The 26,550-nt window shown below is 39.7% G+C and overlaps 1 protein-coding gene across 4 annotated transcripts in view; it reads right to left on the bottom strand.

Annotated features, from left to right (window-relative positions):
• The window catches only part of KIAA0825 (KIAA0825 ortholog), a 250,061-nt gene that overhangs the window by 89,182 nt on the left and 134,329 nt on the right, over positions 1-26,550 (bottom strand). For 3 of the 4 annotated variants that reach the window (XM_042449195.1, XM_042449197.1, XM_042449196.1), the window contains one exon: positions 17,536-17,630. In XM_042449195.1, coding sequence (XP_042305129.1) covers positions 17,536-17,630 — 95 coding nt within the window. Of the gene's footprint in view, positions 1-17,535; positions 17,631-22,315; positions 22,449-26,550 lie in introns of those variants that run through there. The other variant, XM_042449198.1, reaches the window with a different exon arrangement.

The raw sequence follows: 26,550 nt of genomic DNA, 5'->3' as shown, positions 1-26,550 counted from the left end.
ATAAAATGTCCTATTGTTGTTTCTAGATAGCTTTTTCAATTTCATATATTTAAACTAAACAATTTTCTATGGAACAGAAAAGCACTACCTTTATTCTCACACTAATAATCAATATTCAATATTCTTTCACTATTGCAATATACAAATCTGCAAATTAATGTTCAACAGCTACATTATTATATCACCAGGTAAACACAAGCAATTTTAGTAAGCAGACTTTAAGGAAATCACAAACTAGCATTCATCAGTGAAAAGCAAATAGGGAGGATATTTTTGAAAGCATTAAAGTATTTTGAAAGACAAATATCACCTACTGAAGATGGCAAGCTTGAAAGTATTTCAAACAACATGTCTGTAATCTTATTTCAGATAATTCTCTGCATGTAGAGTTTAGTTAACTGATATTATCACAGGTAAATTGTCAACACTGAATTTCACATACTCTGTTAATCTCAAATGACATTGGTTTGAGTCACACACTGGATATGTTCATACAACACGACAAATCAGAGATCTGTGGGAACCTGCCTTGCCAGGAGTGAGCTGGATGCTGGTGAAGGCACTCAAATTTCCTTTCTGAAGTAGGAACATTAAACCCTGGCCCTTTTGCTCCATGACCTGTTTATTGTGGAATCAGATAAGGAAGAGGGCATCTAGAAAAAAGCAGCTTGCTTTCTCTGGTTTGTTCCCTCCCAACAAACTAGAGAAAGAAGCAATCCATGGATTGCTGCTTGCTATGTCAGGCAAGTGGATCCACTGGATTATATAGTTAAGAAATATTGGTCTTACACATTGAAAAAGGCATCAGAATTGTTAAGATAATGTCTGAATGCAAGTTGCATTTACAAAATTTTAGATAAACAGAACTATAACTACAATTGGCCCTCCATATCCATGGATTCTTTATCAACTGATTCAACCATCCACAGCTTGGAAATATTCAAAAAATTTAAATTCCAAAAAGCAAACCTTCATTTTGCTATTTTATAAAAGCAACATCATTTTACTATGCCAATCTATTTCATGGGACTTGAACATCCACAGCTTTTGTTATCCATAGTGGGTCCTGGAGTCAAATACCAGCAGATACTAAAAGCCCACAATACTGTCATAGAATCATAGAATAGTAGAGTTGGAAGAGACCACAAGGGCCATCCAATCCAACCCCCTGCCATCCTCATCAATAAATTGTCACTTAAAAAAAACATATTGGCATATTGTGGTGTTACACGTGTGCCTATGGCACCAACACCCTCAGCTATGTGAAGGACACCACGGACTTCCTACAGAAGATACAATCCAGTCACAAGCTTCCAAGAAACACCATCTTAGCCACTATGGATGTGGAATCCCTGTACACCAACATCTCACACAAAGATGGAGCACAAGCCATCAGGAACATCATTCCAGATGGGAACCTATCCAACCTAGCCACTCAGGCTTACCAATTTGTTCTCACACATAATTACTTCACCTTTGATAACAACAAGTTAATGGCACTGCCATGGGCACACGCATGGCATCATAATATGCCAATATCCTCATGGCTGACCTAGAACAACAATTCCTTATCACCTGCACCCAAAATCCGCTCCTCTACCTGAGGTACATTGATATCATCTTCATAATTTGGACTCATAGAGAGGACTTACTCAAGACATTCCACCAGAGTTTCAACAGGTTCCACCCCACCATCAACCTCGGCCTGGAACTATCTACTGAACAAGTTCACTTTCTGGATACCACAGTACAGCTACAAAATGGACAGATACTGTAAGCACCAGACTATATTGCAAACCCATGGACCACTACACGTACTTACATGCTTCCACAGCTTCAACTGTGAATACACCACTAGATCCATAGTCTACAGCCAAGCCCTCCGATACAACTGCATCTGCTCAGACCCACAAGACAAGGATGCCAGACTCAAGGAATTACAACAAGCATTCCTCAAATTACAGTACCCACCACATGAAGTGAAAAAACAAACAAGGCAAGACATGTACCCAGAACTGATTTATTACAGAACAAAATGAAGAGGGAAAATGACAGAACCCCCCTGGTGGTCACATACAGCTCCCAATTGGGACCACTCAGGCACATCATCAATGAAATACAACCTATTCTGGACAATAATGCCATTCTTTCAAGGGCCCTTGGTGGCAGATCTTTAACCGCTTACAGACAACCTCCAAACCTCAAACAGGTACTCACCTACAGGACGACACACAACACAGAAGGCGACTAAGCCTTGCCACAAACCAAGATGCCAACTCTGCCAACACATTTATTCAGGAAATGTCATCACAAAACCTAATGGTATTACCCACAATATTAGGGAGGCCTTCACGTGCTCATCTTCCAGTGTGATCTATGCTATACTGTGTCAGTAATGCCCTTCAGCGCTCTACATTGAGCAAACAGGCCAGTTCCTGCGCCAGAGGATAAATGGACATAAATCAGACATTAGGAATGGGGATACACAAAAACAGGTGGCAGAATATTTCAATCTCTCTGGGCATTCTATCTCAGACTTCAGAACAGTGGTCATTGTACGAAATAACTACAAAAGTAGATTGGAAAGAGAAACAGAACTAGAATTCATTCATAGCAATGGATGTCCCTCAGCAATGGATTGAGCAAAAACAATGGTTTCGTGACACACTACACACACTTCAACACTATCTACCCCATCCTCATGGGGGTACCCTACATTCTTCTATTCCCCTCACCACAGCCTATTGCAAAACTGGACCTGCTACTTCATCTCCATGCACACAGACCAGTTTCTTATGTCTTTGTGCACTAATGACCATCGTTAAAACTGGACCTACAACTTCATTTCCATACACAAAGGATTTGTAATTTGAATTGACATCCTCACATACCAATGGCATATATATGTCTGTACCCAGCTTCAACTCCAGAAAATGCATCTGAGGAAGTAGACTGAAGTCTACAAAAGCTCATGCTGCCAATTTCTTTCCTTCAGTTAGTCTCAAAGGTGCTACAAGATCTCTCTCTCTCTCTCTCTCTCTCTCTCTCTCTACATGCTGATTCTATAGACTAACTATATCTTTGAATTCTACCAGTGCAGAAAATAAGTCACATTCCTTTTGATTTATATTAATTTCTCTTTGAGTGCTATATTTTAAAATGTAGAATAAAATTGAACAATAATTAATAACTGTTTTTATGATTTTTTATATATATTACATTTTTGATGTATTTTTCTAGTACTTGTCCAATGGAATGAATTACAGTTATGGAATCATGACTGTAATTTTGCTTTTTATTTTTTAGTTTGCAACTGCAGTCACTAGTTTACTACTAGATATCTGGAACCTGAAGCAAATCAAGTTCTTGTACCATTTAAAACAATTTAAAATATATTTATTTGAGGGAACAAAACAGTGGAACACACTCCCTTGGAGTGTAGTGGAGTCTCCTTCCTTGGAGGTCTTTAAGCAGAGGCTGGATGGCCATCTGTTGGGGATGCTTTGATTTGGATTTCCTGCATGGCAGGGGGTTGGACTGGATGACCCGTGCGGTCTCTTCCAACTCTATGATTCTATGAATTTAGCACTTGCAAATAATTATAAATCGATTACAAAAAATCAAGATCTATTTTGCAGATTATGAGAAAAGACATAGCAACAAATAATCCACTGGATCCAAAGTTACATTGCGAGACTAGAAAAGACCTTTTACTTGTACAAAATGGGCTTCTCAATTCAGATAACCTATTTTTCAGGTTATTCTCTTCAATCTCAAGGAGAAATGTTTGGGGAATACAGATAGAAAAGGCCAAGAAAAGCCACATTGTACAGGTGGAACTCTAAGCACACTCCTCTTGTGAACATTTTCTGCAAAACCCTGGCTACCTATGACTGATTGGCAAAGAATTAAAAATATCTATACACCTAGCAATAAAAAACAAAAGATATTACTTAAATAATTCACTAAGGAGAATATCACACACAGCTTTTAAACCTCAGTTATAGTTGTAAAATAGTGCTTTTGGCTATACTTATTGCACAGTGTCACCTCGAACCGTAGCTGCTATGTCACCAAAGCTTGGTTAGGGCATCCCTTTTCAATGCTTGGAGAAACCTGTCAATAGGCTTCCAATCATGCTGCAGTCGCTTCCACTTTGAGACTGCCATGGTTGCCTTGACCGACAATCTGCGTCTGAACATCCACAGGGGCAGTGTGACCCTGTTGGTGCTTTTAGACCTCTCAGAGGCTTTTGACACAATAGATCATGGCATCCTCTTGGATCACCTGAGGGGACTGGGAATTGGAGGCACTGCATTGCAGTGGCTCCATTCCTTCCTCTCGGGCAGATCCCAGAGGGTGATGCTCAGGGACAGTTGCTCCAGTAAAAGGGAGCTCACCTGTGGAGTCCCACAGGGTGGTATCCTGTCCCCGATGTTGTTCAACGTCTATATGAAGCCGCTGGGTGAGATCATTTGGAGTTGTGGAGCTGGGTGTTATCAGTATGCTGATGACACCCAAATCTATTTCTCCATGTCTTGTTCGTCGGCCTCGAATTCTGATGGCATCTCCTCTCTCAATGAATGTCTTCAGGCAGTAATGGTCTGGATGAGGAAAAACAGACTGAGACTGAATCCAGACCATTACTGAATCACAGTAGCCGCCCTGAAACCAGGAATCGGGTTGCAACCTCCAGTAAAAGACGGGGTCACACTCTCTGTCAAGGACTGCATTTGCAGTCTGGGGGTGCTCCTTGATTCGTCGCTCCAGATGTCGAATCAGGTAAATGCGACAGTCAAGAGCGCTTGTTATCAGCTTCGGGTGATACGCCAGCTACACCCTTTCCTGGAAGGGATCTTGAGATTGTTGTTCACGCACTGGTAACCTCACGTCTAGATTTCTGTAATGCGCTCTACATGGGGCTACCCTCATACTTGGTTCGGAAACTGCAACTAGTACAGAATATGGCAGCCAGAGTAATTTCCGGAACATCTAGGAGAGACCATATTACTCAGGTTCTAAAGTCCCCCCACTGGCTACCTATTAGTTTCCGGGCCCAGTACAAGGTGTTGGTTATTACCTTTAAAGCCCTAAATGGCTTGGGTCCAAACTAACTATCTTTGGGACCGCCTTCTCCCCTATAATCCTCCCCACGCACTCCGGTCATCTGGGAGAGGCCTACTTCAGTCACACACATCTAGGCTTTCAGCTACCTCCCAGAGGGCATTTTCCATTGTTGCCCCCAAACTGTGGAACGGCATGCTGGATGAGATCCGTCTGCTTACATCCTTAGACAGTTTTAAAAAGGATGTTAAGATGAATCTCTTCCGGCAGGCCTTTCCAGAATAGAGAACCAGGCCTCAGGAAACTACTATGAATAAATAGATACCGCCGCTTCCATTGATTATTGTTATATTGATTATTGTTATGTTGTTTGACCTTTGGGTCAGTTTTAACTTGTATGGTTTTAATTCTCTATTAGATTTAATATCTTTTTAAGGGGGGGGGGATACTAGGGATTTGATATGTTTTGTATTTTTATCTTGTTAGCCGCCCCGATTGTTCTCAGAGGGGTGGGATACAAATAATTTTATTATTATTATTATTATTATTATTATTATTATTATTATTAAAAAGATTTTTGCTTACTGATGAAAGGACAGAAAGGAGTTTCAGAGTCTAGGGCAGCTATCAAGAAGGACTTATCTTGCATACCCACAAACTGTGCTTGTGGTGGTGGTGGCACTGACAGAAGGGCCTCTCCTGGTGATTTCAGAGCTCAGGCTGATCATGTGGTCTGCCAAATAGCCTGGGCCTGAGCCATACAGAGTTTTATAGGTCATAACTAGCACTTTGAATTGTTACCAGAAACAAAGTGGAAGTGACTGGGGCTGTTTAAGAAGGGAGTAGTATAGTTCCTGAAAGGGGAGTACTATGGTGCCTATATCCCACTTTCTTTCCCACACTACAAAGTTAGGTATGTTTTGTTCCCTCAAATAAATGTATTTTAAATAAAAATATTTTCACATTCACAGAGCTGAGTATATTGTGTACAGAAAATTGATAACAATGCCTATTATATCCATCTTACATTCAAGTTATAACACAAGAAAATGTGGCAAAGTGAAAATGAGGTAAATAGCAATAGCAAATACATTTATATACTGCTTATCACTGCACTTAAGCACTCCATAAGTGTAAGCTAATTGCCCCTAACAATCTGGGTACTAATTTTAGCGATCTCGGAAGGATGCAAGCCTGAGTTGAGCTTGAGCCCCCTTGGCTGGGATTGAACTCAAGGAAAATTAAATGCATCATCAATTACATCCTGGCAATTTTCCCAGGCTTCTGAACACTAAATATTTGTTGTGGGCCAGTGGTTTTGTGGCACTGGTCTGGGTGGCGGAAAGGAATAAATATATGAGTACTGTGGATGAAGACTTTCAGTTTTGTGTAGTTTTAAGTAAGGTTTTATTGATTTTGGATTAATAGTTGTAGTTGTAGTAATTTGTTGCATTGATTATATATTTATTGGCATCTTTTGACTCGTTAGACAATTGGCCTTCCATTTTCACAAGGGATCCGTTCGCCCCCTCAAGCGAAAATGGAGGCTCACACATATTCATGCCCCATAGGCTTGAATGGGATGCGTGCCCTTGTGTGTCTAGGGGCGCGCCCCATTGAAAATAGAAGAGATCGCCCCTCCGGATTTTCAAGGTTGCAGATCCCAGATTCGCAAGTTAGGAGGGGCAAATGTATTAACTATTTTATATGTTTCCTTTTGCAAATCACCTGAACACTTCATTAGTGATAACTGATTCATACATTTATTAAATAAATGAACCTTAAACACTATGCCAGAACAAAGAAAAGTTGGGAAAACTAGAAAATATGGCAGAAATAATCTATAACAGATGGGCTACGGGGGAAATTGGAGAGAAGGCATGATTTTGTGACTTTTGAGAAAATTGGTCAAGACTGCATATTATTGGGATAATTCCTAGAGTCTCCTGTTTTTCAACATGTGTGTGACGGTTTGTAAATTCTGAGAGGAGTTTTTATTATTTGCTGCTCTTGCAATGGATCTTTAGTTACAAACTAAATCTACCTGCGTAAAATGTGTGTCTCAGGTCAGAAACACACAGGCCTGTGAGGACATGGTATTCAAACAAGACATGCCCCTAAAGTAGCTGGAAGCCGCTCTGATGCCATAATCTGGTTCTTTGGACTGGATCAAAAAAGAGCCAAAATAATCTGGCTCCTGGCAGCTGCTGGTTTGGAACTACAGCAGTGGCCCCCTTTGGAAGTGGGCTGTGCAGTTGCCATGGTCATGGCATGATCACGGCTGGAGGGGTCATAGGCCACTCCTAGCCTCCTGTTTGCTTCACTCCACTGTAGGACAAAAATTCTAAAAAGTTAAAACAATTTTTAAAGAACAAAATAGCTAAAATTATATTCTTTTGCTATATTGAATAAATCTAGTATCTTTGGTAAATAAGTACAGTTGGCCCTGTTTATAGATGGGCTTGCCTTCTGTGGCTTTCAGCTCACATGGAAGGCAAGCCCAGGGAGAAATAATGGGACACATACTCGCGCCGCGCCCCCTGTGCACTGCCGCGAGCACACGCCCCATTATTTCCTATGGGGCTTCAGCATACGCTCTTCCCCCCATGCGCGGGTGGGGGGTACGGAATGGATCCTCCGATTATGGGGAGGGCAGACTTAATGTGCTGTGACCCAGAGTTTGGGGAGGAGGGGCTATCTCATTCCATGTTAAGAACAATAATCTCAGGTAAAGAATTATTGTCATTTCAGCCCAATTACTAAAAGAATACAGTGTCCCCACATTTGAAGAGGATGGCTCTTCAGAGATTACCAACTGGCCATGCTAAAGCAGCTCACCACAGACCATTAAGCTAACTTATCAGTTACGTATTTAATATTGTTTAATACTCAAGAGGTGATTGCAGAAATATTTCTTTATAATGGATTTTAGGATGGTCCCAACAGTAAAAATTCAAGTAACTAGATACATTTCTAATCAGATTTACTGCTGACCAGTGGGGTACCAAAGAGAGAATATACACTTTCGAAAGATACCTTAGAATGTTACATAACAGTAAAGATAACCAATGTTCCAAACTTTTAGTCTCACCAAGAAAACTTAGACAATGTTCAAAATTAAATATCTCTTATCCAAAATGTTTGGGACCATAAATGTTTTGTATTTCACATTTTTTCTGGATTTTGGAACACCTGCATTTGCATATACACAATACAGACAGGGTATTATATATTGTATTTTCAAGGTGGGAGAGAGATGCGAGAGACATGAGTCAGGACAGAGACATGGCTGGACAGTGTGAAGGTCTGTGAAATAGAAGGAATATGAGTGTAATGCAGATTGTGAATCCCCATCTCCTGCCATTTTACAGATCTTTGCATCTCCTTCCAGCTGCATCTCTCTCCAGCCATGCATCTTCTTCATTTGTATTTGTGTTGTGTATAATAATAATAATAATTATGAGATGTGAAGCTGGAAAAAGATTGAGGATCTGAGAGACAAAGAAGCAGGAGCATGGTAGCTGCCACTTCAAAGGCAGAAGTGGGTGGCTGGTGGCAAAAAGTTTCAGTTTTTGATTTCAGGTTTCCAGATTAGGGATGCTCAACCTGTATTAACTGCCCCATGCCTTTAATATTTGATCTAGGGACTTAATGGATTTACATGATTAGAAAAGTGGTGTTGAGCTCAATGGGTAATTAATCCTAATGGATGTGTGGTTTTTTTGGGCTGTGTGGCTGAGTTCTGTATGCTCGCCACAGTTACAGGCGAAATGTCAAGAATGAATCCTTCCAGAATGCAGTCACACAGCCCAAAAATCCCACAGAAAACTATGGATGCCATCAATGAAAACCTTCAATTTCACCTAATGGATCTGTTTGTACATTCTTGTTTGGTACAATATGATGGCATAAATAGGGATTAATCAGAGCTGTGAAATACGACATACTTGCCATGATACACTCCAAAGTAAATGTAGTTAGCTAATTATTTTTAGAGTAGACATTCAAAGAGGTTACTGAGAGCTCATCTCTGAACAATACAACACAGAGGTTAAACAAAGAATTCTAGGGTTAAAATTAAACTACATAAGAATTAATACAGAGTCCTCACATTGTGACAAATTAGAGACAAACTTCAAGCCCATGCTATTAATAATGGTTAAAATGTATACATTACATTTTTTATTAAATTCGCTTAGGGTAATTTAAGAATTCTAAATATATTCCGAAACAATGAAATAGTATAATTTTATTCTAGTCTACTTTCAAAAACTGCTAACAATTAAACCTATATCTCTTAAAGAATATCTTCTAGGTCACTGGGGTGAAACAGACGGGCCAAAGCGGGTGGAAACCAATGGATGTTTTGCTCCAGGGCTAAAAACCAGAACAAAAAGAGGCCGGGATATTCCGACTTAGCCCAGAAAATGTGCACCTTCAACCCTGCATATAAACACCTCGATGTGATAGCGCTTCTGAAGGAGCAAACCATCCTAACCCTAACCCTAAAGCTGCATATAAATGCACCAGTGCAGGTGTGCATTCAAAAAGGATGGAGCTGGCATACCCAAGCAGCCATGCTGGCAATGCAAAAACACCTTCAATGGATGTAAGTACAACATACAAAAACCAGACAGTTCAAGAGGAGTGAAGGGGGGTGAAGGAGGGCCCCATGATTGTGATTTGGCATTGTTTTATTGGGCACAGCAATGCTCCAATGCCCTGTACTGGTGGAGGATCACACGTGTGACTGTGTCGCTGATCCAAGGGGCAGCCATCCAATGGGATGGTATCTAGGCAGGAGGCAGTCTCTAGTGGGTGTTTGTGTAATGGTGCGCATGCAAGTTGGGGAGATGGCAAAAAAATTACTCAGCAGCATGGCTTCACTCCATGCCATGGAATCAGGCCATGTACATTCAGGCTACGTTGCCAGTAGCCAGTGCAAACAGCAGGGGTTCAACCCACTTCCGGAAAATGCATGTTCCAGCTGCTATTTCCTGCCCATCTGTTCTGCCCCATTGTCTAAGAAGTCCATTCCCGATTCCTGATTCCATCCATTCCTGATTATTTTAAGTCATCATCACCATCATCATCATCATCATCATCATCATCATCATCATCATCATTCTCTCTCTCTCTCTCTCACACACACACACAGTTTCAACTCGCTGAAACTGAATTGTTTTAATTGATAATTATAGTATTAAAATTAAAATGTGAATTTAAAAACGCAAGTGATTGCATACTGGAATTCTGTACTGTTTCATTGAAGTGTTTTATACAAGTGCCACATCCTGTATTAGAAATTTCATTAGAAATAAGAAAATTCATAAATTTCACAATAAGCTGAAGGAAATAAATACCCTAACACAACAATCCTATGCAGTGTAATATAAAGTCGAAGGCTATGCAGTCTATACAAAAGTAAGCTTCTCCAAGCTTAGCAAGACTACTCACAGGTAAATGTGAATAAATGCAATTTTCATAATTGGGGTTGCATAAGGAAATACAACTATATGTAGAGTAATATTAAGGTTGAATCCACACTGCAGAAATAATCCAGTTTGACACCACTTTAACTGGCATGGATCAATGCTATGGAATTCTGGGAACTGTAAGTTTTTGAGACATTTAGCTTTTCCTATCTGAGTGGTCTGGTGCCACAAGAAACTACAGTTCCCAGAATTCCATACCATTGAGCCGTGGCAGTCAAAGCAGCATCAAACTAAATTATTTGTGCAGTGCAGATGCTGCTACCAGTCGAAAACACACTGCAGAAATAATCCAGTTTGAGACTACATTAGCTGCCCTGACTCAGTGCTAAGGAATTCTGGAAACTGTAGTTCTGTGCAACAATTAGCCTTTTCTGGATTATTTCTACAGTGCTTTTTGAACCTTGAGAAACAATAATGTCTTTGAATAATTTATGGAGATTTGACTTTATTTCATAGAAATGCTTTCGGTTTTTAAGCAAACGTATTGTTAAATTATCTGTATCATTATTCTAGAAGTTATTATATTTTTTAGTGTTAATTGTATTAACATTTCATTTGTAAAGGGTTGGTTGCATATAAGTGCTTATAAGGTTCTTTATCAATGCATTAATAATGGAAAAAAACATGTTATTTTTGTGTGAGTTTTCTTAAAAACGTTCAGTTACTGAATTAAAACATCATCATCATCATAATCATCATCATCATTTATTGTGATCAACAGAGCCAATAGAAAACAACAATAAATAAAATTAAAAACAACATCCAAAAGGAATAAATAGTACAGTAAAAACAAAATAATTGCTATCAGCTTTATCCAAGGCCCCATTCCCACTCGCCCATTTGCCCTGGATAGAACTGGGCAGATCCGGTTCCTCCCTCTCGAATCTCGGAAACAAGTGCCCACTATGTTTTACTTCACTCGGGGTAATTTACCCCTCTGAAGTTCACATTTGTGGTACTGGTTTAAAATGAAGGCTCCTTTGCTGTCAATCAAATTCACTTCCGCATTCGTCAAAGGTGACGTTTCCTACAGCCATTGGCCAATGGAATGGGTGTTTTACCCCCTCCTTTTTTAAAAAAACTGGTGGCAGTATGCGCATATTCTGTCAACCTGTCAAATTTAAAAACCTCCAGGTGTGTGTGTGTGTGTGTGTGTGTGTGTGTGTGTGTATTTGGGACACTACAGATTATGGCAACCCTAAAACGACCCCATCCTGGGGTTTTCTTGGCGAGATTGGTTCCAAGCAGATTTGCCATTGCCTTTCCCCTGAGGCTGAGAGAGTGTGACTCCCCCAAAGTCATGGGTTTCCACATGCCAGCCTCTAGCCTCCCCTTTGCTTCCAGCCCAATGCTACCTCCGAAGCCCTTGCCTCTCCCATGCCATCCTCTTCCCATCACAATAATAACAATAACAACAATAATAATTCCTCACCCTAGAATGCCATCTCTGCATCCTCTTGCTTTGCTTTCCCTCCTTGTGACCCCAGAATGCCTCACATACACATACAATAATAATAATATTGTAACATTCGCACTGTAGCACATATTACACAGACATTTTTTTTAAAAAGCCTCTTGCAAAGTGAGGTGCCGTGCCAGGAGAAAGCAAATGAAAGGGAAATGTAGCACAAGCAGACACATTCTATCAAAATGTATCAATAGAACTATTTGCATAGTCTGTCAAAAATAAAAAATTACAAAGAGAGAGAGAGAGAGAGAGAGAGCTGCCTGTGAGAGGGGAGGCATGTTCCACTCTCTGCCCTCCTCTGACCTAATCTCTACCTTGAACTTGACCCTTCCTCCTGCTCCTTCCTCCTCCTCCTCCTCCTTCACCCAGATGAAGGGGAGGCATGTTCTGTCCTCTGCTCTTCCTCTGGCCTAATCCCTCCCCTGAACTTGACCCAATCAATACCGGGGCGAAGTTCATATTTGCCGGGACCTGGTTTTTCTCAAAAGACACAGGTAAAATTCTGCTTTCACCCTGAACGGATGTGAAAGCCTCAATTTTGATTGTGGAAGAATCGGGGCCAATATGAACTTCCTGTGTTTAATCCGGTTTCTGAACGGGGGTAAAAGATAGTCTGAATGGCCTCTAAAACACAGAGAGAGCTCTAATCTGCTTTGGCACAGCAGAATCTGATTATCTCACTACTGAGAAAATTTGTTGGATGCTCTGCACAATTTCACATCAGGTTCCTGACTGTTGACTGTTGCTAAATTTCTTTCAGAGGCAAAGAATTAAAACAATAATAGAAAGAACCATCCAAAATTGAGTCCATTACTACTTTGCCACACTAATCCTTTGATCTAGGAAGGGCTATGGAAACAGTTTTCTGCAAGTGATGTTTTCTGACTGCACAAACAAAAAACTGTTGCTGGCGGAAGAGGATGGCCCATATTACTACCTCTGGAGGGACCTCATTCTATAGTAAATTACCATAGGGTTTTGTTTGTTTGTTTGACCTTTATGAAACACTGTCAGTGAGGTATAGAAATGTAGGCACTATCTTCCACTTTCCTCAGCATTTCCTCTACATTCCCAACCTTTGTCTTTATTTATTTATTTTTGCAGAAACACACTAAATTAGGCTACCTATGGAAGTCTATTTCCTAATATTTGGTTTTGCTATTTGAAATTAATCTTAAAATTCAGTAACATCACAAATGAAGCATGATGATGATGACAATGATGACAATTCATTGTAGTTACCCACCTGGACCTTTTCATGAGCTGATAAACCAATAGCTAAATATATACACTAAATGCATGGACATGATGCAGATATTCTATTCCAAAAATGTGCAGAAACAAAAACAGACCCAAACAAATATGAAAGTAGTACCAATATTCATTCCCTCCCTTAAACAATAGCATTTTTCAACTAAAAGGAGGGGGAAATGCTTAAGAGAGTATGTAAGCCCACTTTGACAGAACTGTGTGCTGGATATGACTTTCACAGTCTGCTGGCAGTTTGTAGGAAAGCCACCACACCTGTGACTCTGCTGTTGATTAATGAGTCTTTCAACTTATCGCTACCATCTGAAGAAGGGCCATGGCCTTTCCAAGCTTCACTGATTCCTTCGCTTTCAACTGCAAGTCCTATCCAGCTAGCTTCTATACAGAAAGCCACACCTGGTTAAAGCAAATGAAAACCTCAATATGTCATTTTCTAGACAAGTCAAAAGGGATGTAAAACTAGACAAAAGATGTATTCAAGCAACATGAATACAGTTTTGTCATAACCTGTCAATCTAAAGGCTAATAAAAACAAGTTTTCCTCTACGACACATTTCATATTGCAAACTTTTTGAGTGACAAGACCCTGTTCTTTACTACAGTGTGCAAGTCCTACAATTAAGGTTTCTGTCCTGTGAAAACAAAAGTTTACTGCTGGACTCAGGAGAAATCCTATCCAAAGAAATGGACCGTCTGAGTAATTTGCATAATACTTGGATTCACAAGACTTCATAAAAATCACACTTATAAAGGTATTTTAGAACTCCTTTCCCCCTCTTTGCCATCCTTAGCCCTACTTTAACAAATACTTTGTTCAACTTTTCTAGCCCTTCCACCTGCCAGTATACTTTGTGAATCAACAACTAGACAAGTTCTTACTTTAATTTTTTTTAGTTTCTCTAGGATTAGATTTCAAGGCCTTGGAATGCTCTTTCTGATAAGAAGAGCATTTGGAGATAAAGTCTAAAAGTGGTTTCGCATGTGCTTCTATCACAGACAGGAACACTTGAAACAAAAATGAACATGTTCTAAATTTTGTTAAATGTTGCATATCCTGCAGAGCAGAATATTGTACTTAGAAGAGATGTAATTCTTCACTAAGTTTATTTTCAAAAGTAACAATAAATAATATCAGCAATTTCCTTCGTACTGTGAGAAAATATTTTAAAAGCATGCAGTTTTTCAAGACTATTTGGAGTTTGGGCAAATTCTGCACAAAATTTGCACAGGGTTGTTTTGCACACAAAACAGCATTTCCTTTGTAGTAAATAGCATTTTCTGCATGGAAAATGATATTTCCATTTCAAACTGAAGGAGTTCATATTTCAAATCTACCCTGTTACAAATTGATTCCCATTTCTAATTTGAATTTGGCAAGTCTTGTTATGGCATTTTACTTTTAGGGCTCTTATTGTTTTTCAATTGAAAAGCTATGTGAAATCTCTTTTCTCTTTCACAAAACGATTAGACTGACATTTGTACTGCCATAAAAGATAGTTGTGCATGCTCAGTTGAACTAAAAGCCATAACAGAAAAGATTTTAAGCATATTGATAGATTAAGATTTTTAAATAACATTTTTGGAATATATGGATAATCAACATCACAATAAACATTATAAATGCAAACATTTTCTCCATAAATAGCTTGCCATATGGCTAACACACACAACAGATGATAGCGATGTATCCACCAAAATATACATGATTTATTTAGTTTTTCTATGTGAAAACAACAAGAAAAAAAATTCTGCCTTTTCGTTAGTTACACTGATGTGTTAGAGGTGGCCTAGCCACAAAATGAAGTCACATAACTATAGACTTGGGAAACTTTGACAAACTATAGATTTGGGAAATTTTGTCCAGCTGAATCCATCTTAAATTAAATGTAAGTCCCACAATATCCTGTAATAACCAGCAGAAAGTTTGCACTATGGCTGTAATACGTTACAACTATAAAAATGGATACAAAATTATTAAAAAATTATACTTCTCAAAATTGTAGTCTGAATATTACAAAATAAAATTATTTCCAAGCTCAACTTTTCAATAATTATTTACATTTTAATTTAAAAGGTTGTGGTTTAGCTGCAAACCTAATTCTCTCTGATGCTCTAACACAAAAGTCAGTATTTCAATGCTTTCCTCTAGTTGCACTCAAAGAACACATATCAGTCAATGCACCAGTTGATTCAGAACGTAGCTGTAGTTACTTATTCTTATGAAACACAAAAGCCTCATGTGTTATATATAATGAGGGCCAATGGAGGAAGGGAGTCAATACAGTTTACCAGGGCCTGTCAGTCCAGAAGAGAGCCTAGGATTTGACTACAGTGTCGTACATGACTTTCAGCTTATGCGGAAGCCATGTGGCAGGAAAAACAATAGTGCATGTGCCATGCTGTGCTGCATGCATGTGCTCCATAGTTTTCACTGGGCCTCAAGCATACATGTTTTTTTTTTCCTTACGTGGGGTGGTGGTCCAGAATAGATCCGCTGTGTTAGGGAAGGGCCCACTTTTTTAGTAGTATTGTTATTTGAAAAAACAACAACAGTGAATTTCTAAGATAATATTGATATATGACATTTGAAATTTCATGTAAAGATTTTTAGCTGGTGCATCAGGGGCTCATCCCAGCCACCAGATGGCCCAGGAAAGAAAGCTGGACTCCTTGGCAGTTAATTGTGCAGCTGCCAGGAGAAGCAGCCTAGCCATGGGAGCAAAAGAGGAAATTCCTCTCCCTACCAGCTGAGTCAGGCTTTATCCTGTCCCAGCTCCTACAGACTCTCCTCCACTTCCTCCTTTGCGATGTAAAATTACTGGAAATTTTGAAGCCATGGAATTTTCAAACAAATTGACCACTTAAAAAAAAATAGAATATGGCACCCTTTACAGTTTGAATGTCATTTTGTAATATTAGGAACATAAAATGAATTCTGTGTAGCTTGACTTAGCAAAAAAATTATCATAGGTGAAAGTAAAAACTTATTTTTATTGAAAACTGAGGTCACTTCACATACACAGCAGGTAGGCAATTGGAGGAACGTCACACACAGCGGTAGGGAAAGTATCGTCCTGGGAGCTTGCAGCTACATAATTCCTTTGAGGCCCTTTCCCTTATTAGGGAAGACAAGGAAGAGAAGCAGAGACAGTCTTCAGGGACAATGCTGAGGAGTACCACCACAGGGAATATATGCTGTTAAGCCTCGGAGGAGGCATGTGGTGGTGGTGGGGCAACACCTTACTAATGAGTACAGAATCAGTGGTTTGTGGGCCTGACAAGATGTCTTGGGAGGTATGTGTCTCCCTGGGGCAAAGATCTGTGATGTGATGAAGAGGCTGGCAAGACTTGTCAAGCCTACTGACCATTACCCCTTTCTTTTGGTTCCTGTGGAAACCAATGATACTGCAAGGCACAGCCTTCAGAATATCAGAAGGGATTATGAGGCTCTCTTGGGTCTCCAGAGTCTCCTCCTGGCCTACAGAAAGTCAGGGAGGGAGAGAGGAAAATGGTGGATGATCCTCTTCCTTGGTTTCCTCCCCCTCCTTCATGCACAGCCATGATCCCCTTTCTCACTTGGCCGAAAGCCACTATCCCAGCCCTGGAGCAGTTGCTTAGTTGGCAGCCTATGGTCAGCCACTGGCAGACCCTCAGCCACATGAATATCTGCTGTTAGCAAACAGCTGGGGGACCTACTGGGGGGAAAATCACCAGAGTCCAAATCTACTCTCAGTTGTCCTGTTTATAATATTATACATCATATAAAAGTCTGCTACACCACAAATAAAATTTACAAAATTTATAACACTATCACTCAGCATAACTTTGGCAGATTCTAGTAACATATTACATGTCAATTAAATAAACAAGATTTCTTCATAGACATACTTAATTCTGCTCATGCCAACTGTAAACTAGCCATAAGTAGACACCTAAACCAAGAAAGAATATTGTACACTTAAGAAACCAATGCATGCTAACATCAGCTTCCACCTTTTCCTCATCAATTGTCATTCAGTTATCAGGCAATGTAGCCTCATGCAAAGGAAGAGACCCCTTAGCAGTGTTTCAGTCTATATGGCAACTTCTTCATAACTTTGTATGAAACTAAACTCTTCCAGTTAGCCAAAGGGGTGGATTACCAATTTATATCAATGTCCTTCTTGAGGTGCAATTCCATGATACATCCCATTTTACAGAACTTTAGAGAAGTTCCACCTCTCTTGCCAAAGTTATTACCTGTGTGCCAGTAGTTCCCTGAAGGTCATCCTATTTAGTCCCAGATAACTTGGCAGCAGGTGTGACCAATCCCATTTCCATTCAGTAATGGTGAACTGTTGATGTATAAGAAGAAGGTATTGTTATTTAGTAATCAGTGTTAGTATGATCAGTAAATTAAAGCTCCAGCTGTGATAAACTAACTAAAAAGGAGGAGAGCTAGAACACAGACCTAGGCAGATCACATCAATCATGCTCACAGAAAAGTTTTATTTTGATAAAGCAACAAATAATTTATGAATTCATTTGGGGATGTAGTCATTATTTATATAAAGATAAATCAATTTTGAGCCGTTAATTTTCCAACTGTTAAAGGCAATTTGCCAAACCACTTTCACTTAAAGACTGACTCTGTTACAAAACCAAAATAATTGTCAACCTTTTAAGCATTCTAGTAATTTGCATGTTTTTACCATCAGCACAAAATTTATCAGTAAAAAACATCTGTGTAATTGGAACTGAAAACATATACTATATCTTAATTATGATATTGTATTTGTTTCCTGTTATGTAAGACAGTCCATTCACCACATGATCATTATGAATTTCTACAGATATAAATAATGCCAACTCATGTAATGTTCTCTAGATTATATTGTAGAATGTCTTTCCCCAAGGCATTGTCACATTTATTCTTACAAACAAAAAAGAATGACATACAAAACAATACGTGTGACTATATGTTAATATTATTATTAAATAATACTAAATATGCAAGATAGATGACAGGATAAAAGACTTGTACATCACAAAAGCCGCTAGAGAGACACTGCATACCCCTGCCCCAAAAGGGTTTCTTTTGGTCATGAGGATCAGAAGCAGGGGGTAAAGTTTTAAAGATCACAAGAATATCCCCAAGTGGAAGCAAATTGTAATCGTTTAGTTATTCAGCAGACAGGAAATGAGTGTGCTTAGCACCCAAATGCAATCAATTTCTTTCTTTTAACCAGTGAAAAACAGTGACATCCCTTAAAGTTCAAAGTAAAGGTAGTCCCTTGACATGAATGTCTAGTAGTAACCGACTGTAGGAGGCAGTGCTCATCTCCATTACTAAACCCAAGAGCATCCGAAGACGACATTGGTTGTCATGTGGCCAGCATGACTGCATTAAATGCTGTTGCCTTCCCACCAAAGTTGTTGTTGTTGTTGTTATTATTATTATTATTATTATTAACCTTTATTTATAAAGCGCTGTAAATTTACACAGCGCTGTACACACAATCTTTTTAATTGGACGGTTCTCTGCCCTCAGGCTTACAATCTAAAAAGACACGACACAAAAGGAGAAGGGAAAGGTGGTGGGGAAGGGGCCTCTCTAGTAGGATAATACATATAAAATACATAGCAATACAGGAAATGATTCAATAAAACAGACAACAAAAGAACAACAAAAAGCAAGTGACAATTATGCAATGTCTGGGAACGCTTCTCTGAACAGGATGGTCTTCAGCTCCGTTTTGAAGCTGGTTAAAGAAGAGATGGCTCTTGTTTGCGGGGGAAGAAGGTTCCAGGAGTGAGGGGCAGCGAGTGAAAAGGGGTGAATCCGAGATGGGGCAGAGGAAATCCTGGGCTGGGACAGCAGACCTTGACTACCAGAACGGAGGGCCCTGGTGGGAAGGTGAGGAGAAAGAAGGTCTGATAAGTAAGGAGGGGCCAGCCCTTGGAGGGCTTTAAACGTGGACAGCAGGAGCTTATACTGAATACGAAAAGGGAGGGGGAGCCAGTGAAGGGATGCCAACACAGGAGAGATGTGGTCAGAGCGGTGGGCGGATGTGATAATGCGTGCAGCTGAATGCTGGACAGAAATTAAAGGACAGAGGTGAGAAAGAGGAAGCCCAGCCAGGAGGACATTACAGTAATTGAGTCGTGAGACCACTAGGGCATGGACCAGGATCTTGGCAGTAGAGGCGGAGAGATATGGTCGGATTTTGGCAATATTGTATAAAAAGAATCTACAAGCCTTGGCTGTGGTCTGGATCTGAGGGGTACACGACAGAGAAGAATCAAAGATAAAACCAAGACTGCGGGCTTGCTGGACTGATTGAATAGAAATGTTGTCCACAGAGACAGAAAAGGAGTGTTGAAGGGTGGGCTTAGGAGGAAAGACAAGAAGCTCCGTCTTGGACATGTTGAGCTTCAAACGCCGATGGCGCATCCACTGCGAGACAGCTGCGAGACAAGTTGAAACTTGCTGTTCAAGTTGTACCTATTTACTTGCATTCGCATGCTTCTGAACTGCTAGGCTGACAGAAGCTGGGACTAGTGACAGGAGCTCACCCCATCATGCAGCACTTGGGTCTTGTACTGCCAAACCTTCTGATCTTCCAATCATCAGAACTGGCGTCTTAACCACTAAGCCACTGCATCCCGATCATTCCTTGCTCTCCCTTAATTTATTTTGGCATACCCACTTCTTATTCATACTAATAACTAGGCCCGTTTCCCAACAACCAGGACCAAGGCTTTATCATGATGTGTGTGAATGAGGGTGGGGAAGTATAGAAATGTAAATGATTGGTTCTCTACCTTACTATGGCCTTGCTCAATACTGGCATGTCAACACATGAAAGATTACAATCAAGACCATTTGACAATTGGGTTAAAAAGAGTTCCCATCCCCAAACAAGTAAGGAAACTAGAATCTGAAAGATAGTTATGAAGTTTAAATAATTCAGCTGTGAAACTGTGGCAACTATGAGATAAAGGCAAATTCAAACATTTATTAGAAACCAGGTTTTCAGTTGAAAAACATGTTGGATGTCTAGCATGTTATCAGTCTAGCCAATGTTATAGAGGCAATGGCAAATTGCATTTCAGGAACTCTATGCATAAGTTGTACAGGTGAATGGACTGAATACAGGAAGCCACAGCTCTCTGGTTGCAAGATCTTAACTGGACAGTTCATAACAGGGTGTCTTGGAAGTCTCTCATCCACAGGTTTTCTGACTTGATGGCAATTACCAAAGAGGTATGAGAAGGCTCCCTGTTCTTATGATGAGTTTTCTGGTCACTGAAACTTGGGCCTGTTACAGACAGCCAAAATAAAGCTACTTCGAGTCACAGTGGAGGTATGGTGTTTCAATGATGCATGCGTCCTAAGAGTCCAGAAGTAGCACCAAAGCCACGCTCCTGTCCTTAGGGCTGGAGCATGGCTTTGGTGCGACTTCTGGACTCTTAGGACGCATGCATCATTGAAACACCATACCTCCACTGTGACTCAAAGCAGCTTTATTTTGGCTGTCTGTAACAGGCCTTGGTAAGTAAGCTTCATAAGCATCTCAGGATCATCAGACAGCTACACTAAAAATATGCAGAGACATTGCCAATATAGCCCTATGTAATGCTTCACCATTAAGTCCCAGCCATGAAATGAATCCAAAAAAGAGTCACTTGGGAGGATGGGTTCAGAGCAGTCAGATTCAGTTGTTTTAGCAGCATGTGCTGTAGCACTGTTGTTGGTCTTATTAATTATTAGAAATATTACTATACAGCTTCTCATTTGTATAAACCCCGAAGCATTGTCCAAAAACCAGACAGGAACACAATCATATAAAATATGGAAGTACTGAAAGAATTCATAGAATAATCATGTGGGGGGGGATGTCTCAGAGGAATTTTTTTTTTTATCCTAAGCATCAAAAACTTATAGAGCCAGCATGGTTGTAGTGGTTTGAGTGTTGGACTACAACTCTAGAGAATCCCCATTTGGCCATGGAAACCCACTGGGTGACCTCTGGGGCATGTCCACAGGAGGTTGACCAAAATGGTGAAAGGTCTGGAAGCCATGTCTTATGAGGAGCATCTTAGGGAGCTGGGTATGTTAAGCTTGGAGAAGAGAAGGTTAAGAAGTGATATGATATCCCTGTTTAAATATTTGAAGGGATGTCATATTGAAGATGGAGCAAGCTTGTTTTCTGCTGCTCCAAAGACTAGGACATGGAACAGTGGGTTCAAACTAAAGGAAAAGAGATTTCACCTAAACATTAAGAGGAACTTCCTGACAGTAAGAGCTGTTTGACAGTGGAACAGACTCATTTGGAGTTTTCAAACAAAGGCTGGATAGCCATCTGTTGGGGGTGCTTTCATTGTGTGTTCCTGCATGGCAGGGATTTGGACTGGATGGCCCATGACGTCTCTTCCAACTCTATAATTATGACCTTGGGCAAGTCTCTCAGCCTTAGAGGAAGGAAAAGGCAAACTTCTTCAAACAAATCTTGCTAAGTAAAACCCATGATAGGTTTGCCTTAGGATTGTCAGAAGTCAGAAATGACTTGAAGGCACAGAAGAACAATTTTAAAAAAAATTGCTATCATTGAGCCCTGACCATTCCTTTGTGTAGAAAAAAAAGAGAGAGAAGGCCTGTTTCTGTGCTGCTACCAAAGAAAAATTTACAGGTTGTAACACATACAACAGTGCCTTCTGGATGATCATAGTGCCCCAAGAGCATTGCTTGAAAGTTAAGAGTACAGACCAATGCATTCCTTGATGTACCCTAGTTGTAACTTGCATAATCTTTCTCTACTAATATGAATACCCACTAGCTCAGTAGGAGACCAGCAGACAATCCAGATACGTGCTATCCATACACACACAATATGGCATCCCCGACACAAACAGGTTTACTGTATTCTGGACTAACTATTTAATCCAAACCAGTATTAAATGTGGCTATACAAATCCAGTTGGGGAGCATTAGTACCAAATTAAACGTATGCAATTAAATTTAGTTACATGTATATCATCCCTCCTTTCTTCCAATGAGTCCAAGGTAACATATATGGATATCCTCAGTAAATGTCCAGTTCTCATTCTCATACAGAAAAGTTATCAGTTTTGCACTGTTTACTCGCTCCACACAATGAATGATTTTATATCTGAAGAATTCAAACCAGATAAAAGACAGAGACAAAAATAATACATTTAAGGAATCTAAAATTATTAGATTTAAGATGCACATGAAAATTTATTAGTTTTATGGAATTTTATTCTCTCGTGCAATTTTATTTTTTAAAGCATTTGTATTCAGACTCTCAAAGAGCAAAAACTAGGGACCATCCAATGAAACTCATGAAGAAAACACAGACACATCTATATGTCTTTTAATGCTATCTGCATCAACTTTTTATATTATCTATTTACAAGATATACAAAATTCAGCTGTTCTTAACATTCTTTATTAACATGTAGTTTTGGCATTTCTGGCTCAGAAATTTCTAGTTTTGATTTGAACTGGGTATGTACAGGATATAAGCGGCATATACAGTGGACCCTTGTTATACGCTGGGGTTTGGTTCCAAGATCCCCTGTGTATAACAAAATCCATGTATGCTCAAGTCCAATTAAATATAATGACATAGCAAAATGGTGTCCCTTATAAAAAAAATGGAAAATCATGATTTGATATTTGAAATTTATAGTTTTTTTGAACATTTTCAAACTGTGTACGCTTGAATCCATGTATAAAAAAAGCCATGTATAAGAAGGGCCGACTGTACATATATTGATGTTCTTAATTAATTGGAAGTGATGTATTTATGTTCAGACCTCTTCTGAGTTTTTGTCCAAATAGCCACCTGAAGAAGGCCTTAAGTGCATCTAAAGGCCAAAACACATTGGGCTTTTTAGCAAATCAAAAACAAAAGAAAACAAAATATCTCTTTAGCTTCCTCAGACATGTCCCTTTTTCATTCACAGACATTCAGACTCTCAGCCATGGTTTCTGAGGTGATTTGCATGAATAAGTAAACAATTTCAGGATACCAAATAATAACATTCAGCTTGAGCTAAAAGTCAGCAGCAGACAGTCAAATTTAAATTAACACTGAGATAAATACTAAGGTTGCACTCTGAGTTGTCCTTTGGCAGATGGGAGGGATCCTTCTATTTACAGAGGAAGAATCAATGCAACAGATGTTTTCATTGGTGGAAGAAATAGAAGAGCCTATGCAGACCAGCCACAAAGGCTGGCTTGGGAGCGGAGTCAGGACATGTGTATTGCTCCACACGCTGCATGGGATCATGGCGCTCCTCTGATGCTGCGTCCACATGATGCAGTACCAAAGGAGCACCTTAAAGCTGCAGCACCACAGCTATCACGCCCTTTCCAGGGCTCAAAAAGGATCCGCTTTTTGCTGCTTTTTTTTGCACCCTGGAAAGGCCAGATTGGGGTCACAGCATCCAGTTGCCACGGCCCAATACAGCACAGCTGAAGGTGGCCACAGGCTGCCCCTTAGGAGCAGTCTGCATAGCCCCTTAATTCTCCCCCCCACCCGTCTCTGCAATTCCCAGTGCCATTTTCAACAGTGTTCCAAAGATTCAAGACATAGGTGAAGAAAGTTTTAGCAGAAATCATCTCTCCCACAAGTGAGTGCATCTTGTCACAGACTTAGGCTAAAAGGCACTGAGGATCTGGACTAAATTTTATTTAAAATGTAGGTAAGCAGCAAAACCTCTACTGGGTGTTTAAGAACCTACTGTTAGTTGTCACCTGCCTCACAATATAGTACAGAGACATGGGTTTTCTGATGAACATTCTGGAGTTGCCTATGTTCATATGGTTCTCTGAACTATTATATGGCTATGTTTAATAATATCAAGTGTATTTAATTATATTTATACATCACCTCTGGATCATCAATGTAAGAATTTTAAAAAAGAAATAAGAATCAGAATGTGCTGAGAATCCCCATCCTGATAATGAGATAGTACTGTAAAAGTTCCTGCAATCCAATTTAGCTGTTTCTTGTCACTTGCAGATTAATAGAGCACTGCAATCTTGTCACACAGCAGAGAAATTCTGCCCTGAGTTGTCAGCATTTGAAGGTCTTATGCTTCTATAGTATTAATGAATGGAGGAGAGAGCTGTAACCACTGAGATAAAAATATCAGAATTCCAAATGAGGATCAAATTTAATTTTTATCCTTCTATCTATGTCAAGTATTGTGTTTTTAATAATCAGGAAAATTGGGGTGGGTACACAAACCTCCAATTTAAAGTGATGTCTCTGAAGTCAAATACTTATCTTACTGGACATTTTTCAATTAAACTGCTATATTTTAATTAAAATACACTATTATTTATTATGTATACTATGTATAAAATAATAATTGTGCACTGAATGTTAATCTGTAAACATTTTTGTAGAACTGAGTGATTTAAGGAGGTCAGTCAGATTTGACTAAGTGATGACATCATGAGACTAATCCATAAAGGGAACAGTCTTTCCTACCATCACCGGGGCCAATTCAAACTACACAATTATATTACTATGGCCTGGAACAGACGGACCAAATGAAGTAACTTCTGGCCAGTTTAGAGGAGTTGGATTCAAACAACACACACCTTCAAAGCAGCCCGACGCTACACTCTGGACCTTTCAGTTGGAGCAAAAAGGAGCCAGGCTAATCCAGTTCCTGGTGGTGCAGGTTGAGGCTAGAGTCCACTGTCCACTTTGGGAATGGGCTGTGCAGTCAGTGTAGTCCTGACCTGGTTCTGGCCAGAATGAACTTGGGCTGCTCCTTCCCACCTGTCTGTTTCAGCCATATGATTCCACTAATTACGATGCCAAAATTCCATAAAATCAGGATTCTGTTGATGCTTTCATTCTGAGCCATGTCTATGTTAAAAGGTATGCCAGGTGATGGGATTCACTTAGACTCAGTCAGAAATTCAAGGCAATCTATTGCAGATCAATTTGCATGGACTGGCAAGCTGCTAGTCAAGTCAGAACCAGCTGCTAAGAGTCAAGTCAGAACCATCAGTTATATATGACCAGCCACCCAATTTGCTTCTCAAGATACCTTATCTGCTGGGCTAACTGATTTTATACATCTGTTGTAGATTTACAAGGTGAGTTTTAGACCATTGGAGATAAGATTGTTAGTACATGCAAAGTCTTGCAGGATATGGATAAGGTGGCTCCAAAACCTATTCTACCACAGGGTCTTGGAAACCTTACATGGCACTTTGTTTGTTTGTGGAGGGACATATGCAGCCCCTGGAACAATGTATGCAGAACAAAAATATTTGGGTCATACAGGCGTCTACATGCACTACCAATTATGTAGAAGCACTACCAGTTTTAACTGTGTTAATCATCTGTTTTAACCTATTCCTTTTGCAGTGGGTGATTAGTTCTGTCAAATGCTGACAGAGCTAATGCTTGGCCTGGCACACAGCTGGGTATATATACCTCACTGCTGAAAGTGATGATCTCCGGATTGTTGTTGCTGCACAAGAAAGCAGATACCGTTAAGTGTAATAAAAAAGAAAGAAAAGAACCAGGAACAGAAATGAAAGAGTATCTATTCAGGATGGGCTAAGAGCCTTATTACATACTATTAATTACAAGATCTTTACAAGATTTTTTTTTAAAAAAATAAGATTTAAGGTATCATAAAAATATTTCAGAAGATTAGTGTGAGAGTCTCATACTCTTTGCATGGAATTTGAATTTATTATGCTAAATAAACACACAATTAATAAATATATTTGTTGCTTCCTAATATTTAACTATAATTTATGGATGCTTTTTCAACAGCTCTCAGATATTTTAATCACTGTCTTCTGTAACAGATGGAACAGCATACAAACCAGATATAAAAATATTGAGTTGTTTGGACCTTCTTGCAACTGAACATTTTATCTAGGTGGCTCATAAAAATGCTATTATTTGAAATTATGTATATGTTAAATAGCATGGAGACAGAACTGAACCCTGAGGGACATCACAGGCCAACAACCAAGAGACCCCCAGTACTACCTTCTGAGTTCACCCTTCCAGGAAAGAATGAAACCAATGTAAAACAGTGCTCCCAAGCAAGGTGACCCAGAAGGATACCATGGTTGATGGCACTGAAAGCCAGAGAGAGCAGAGTCAGCAGAATCATAGCCTACTGTCTAGGTCCAAGCATAGGTCACCCATCAATGCCTTTTCCGTCACATAACCAGCCTTAACCATTGAAATGGATCTAGAT

This window comes from Sceloporus undulatus, chromosome 2, assembly GCF_019175285.1.
Source record: "Sceloporus undulatus isolate JIND9_A2432 ecotype Alabama chromosome 2, SceUnd_v1.1, whole genome shotgun sequence".
In the NCBI taxonomy this organism is placed as follows: Eukaryota; Metazoa; Chordata; class Lepidosauria; order Squamata; family Phrynosomatidae; genus Sceloporus; species Sceloporus undulatus.
The sequence above is the reverse complement of the archived record's forward strand: the minus strand, read 5'-3'. Positions and strand labels throughout refer to the sequence as shown.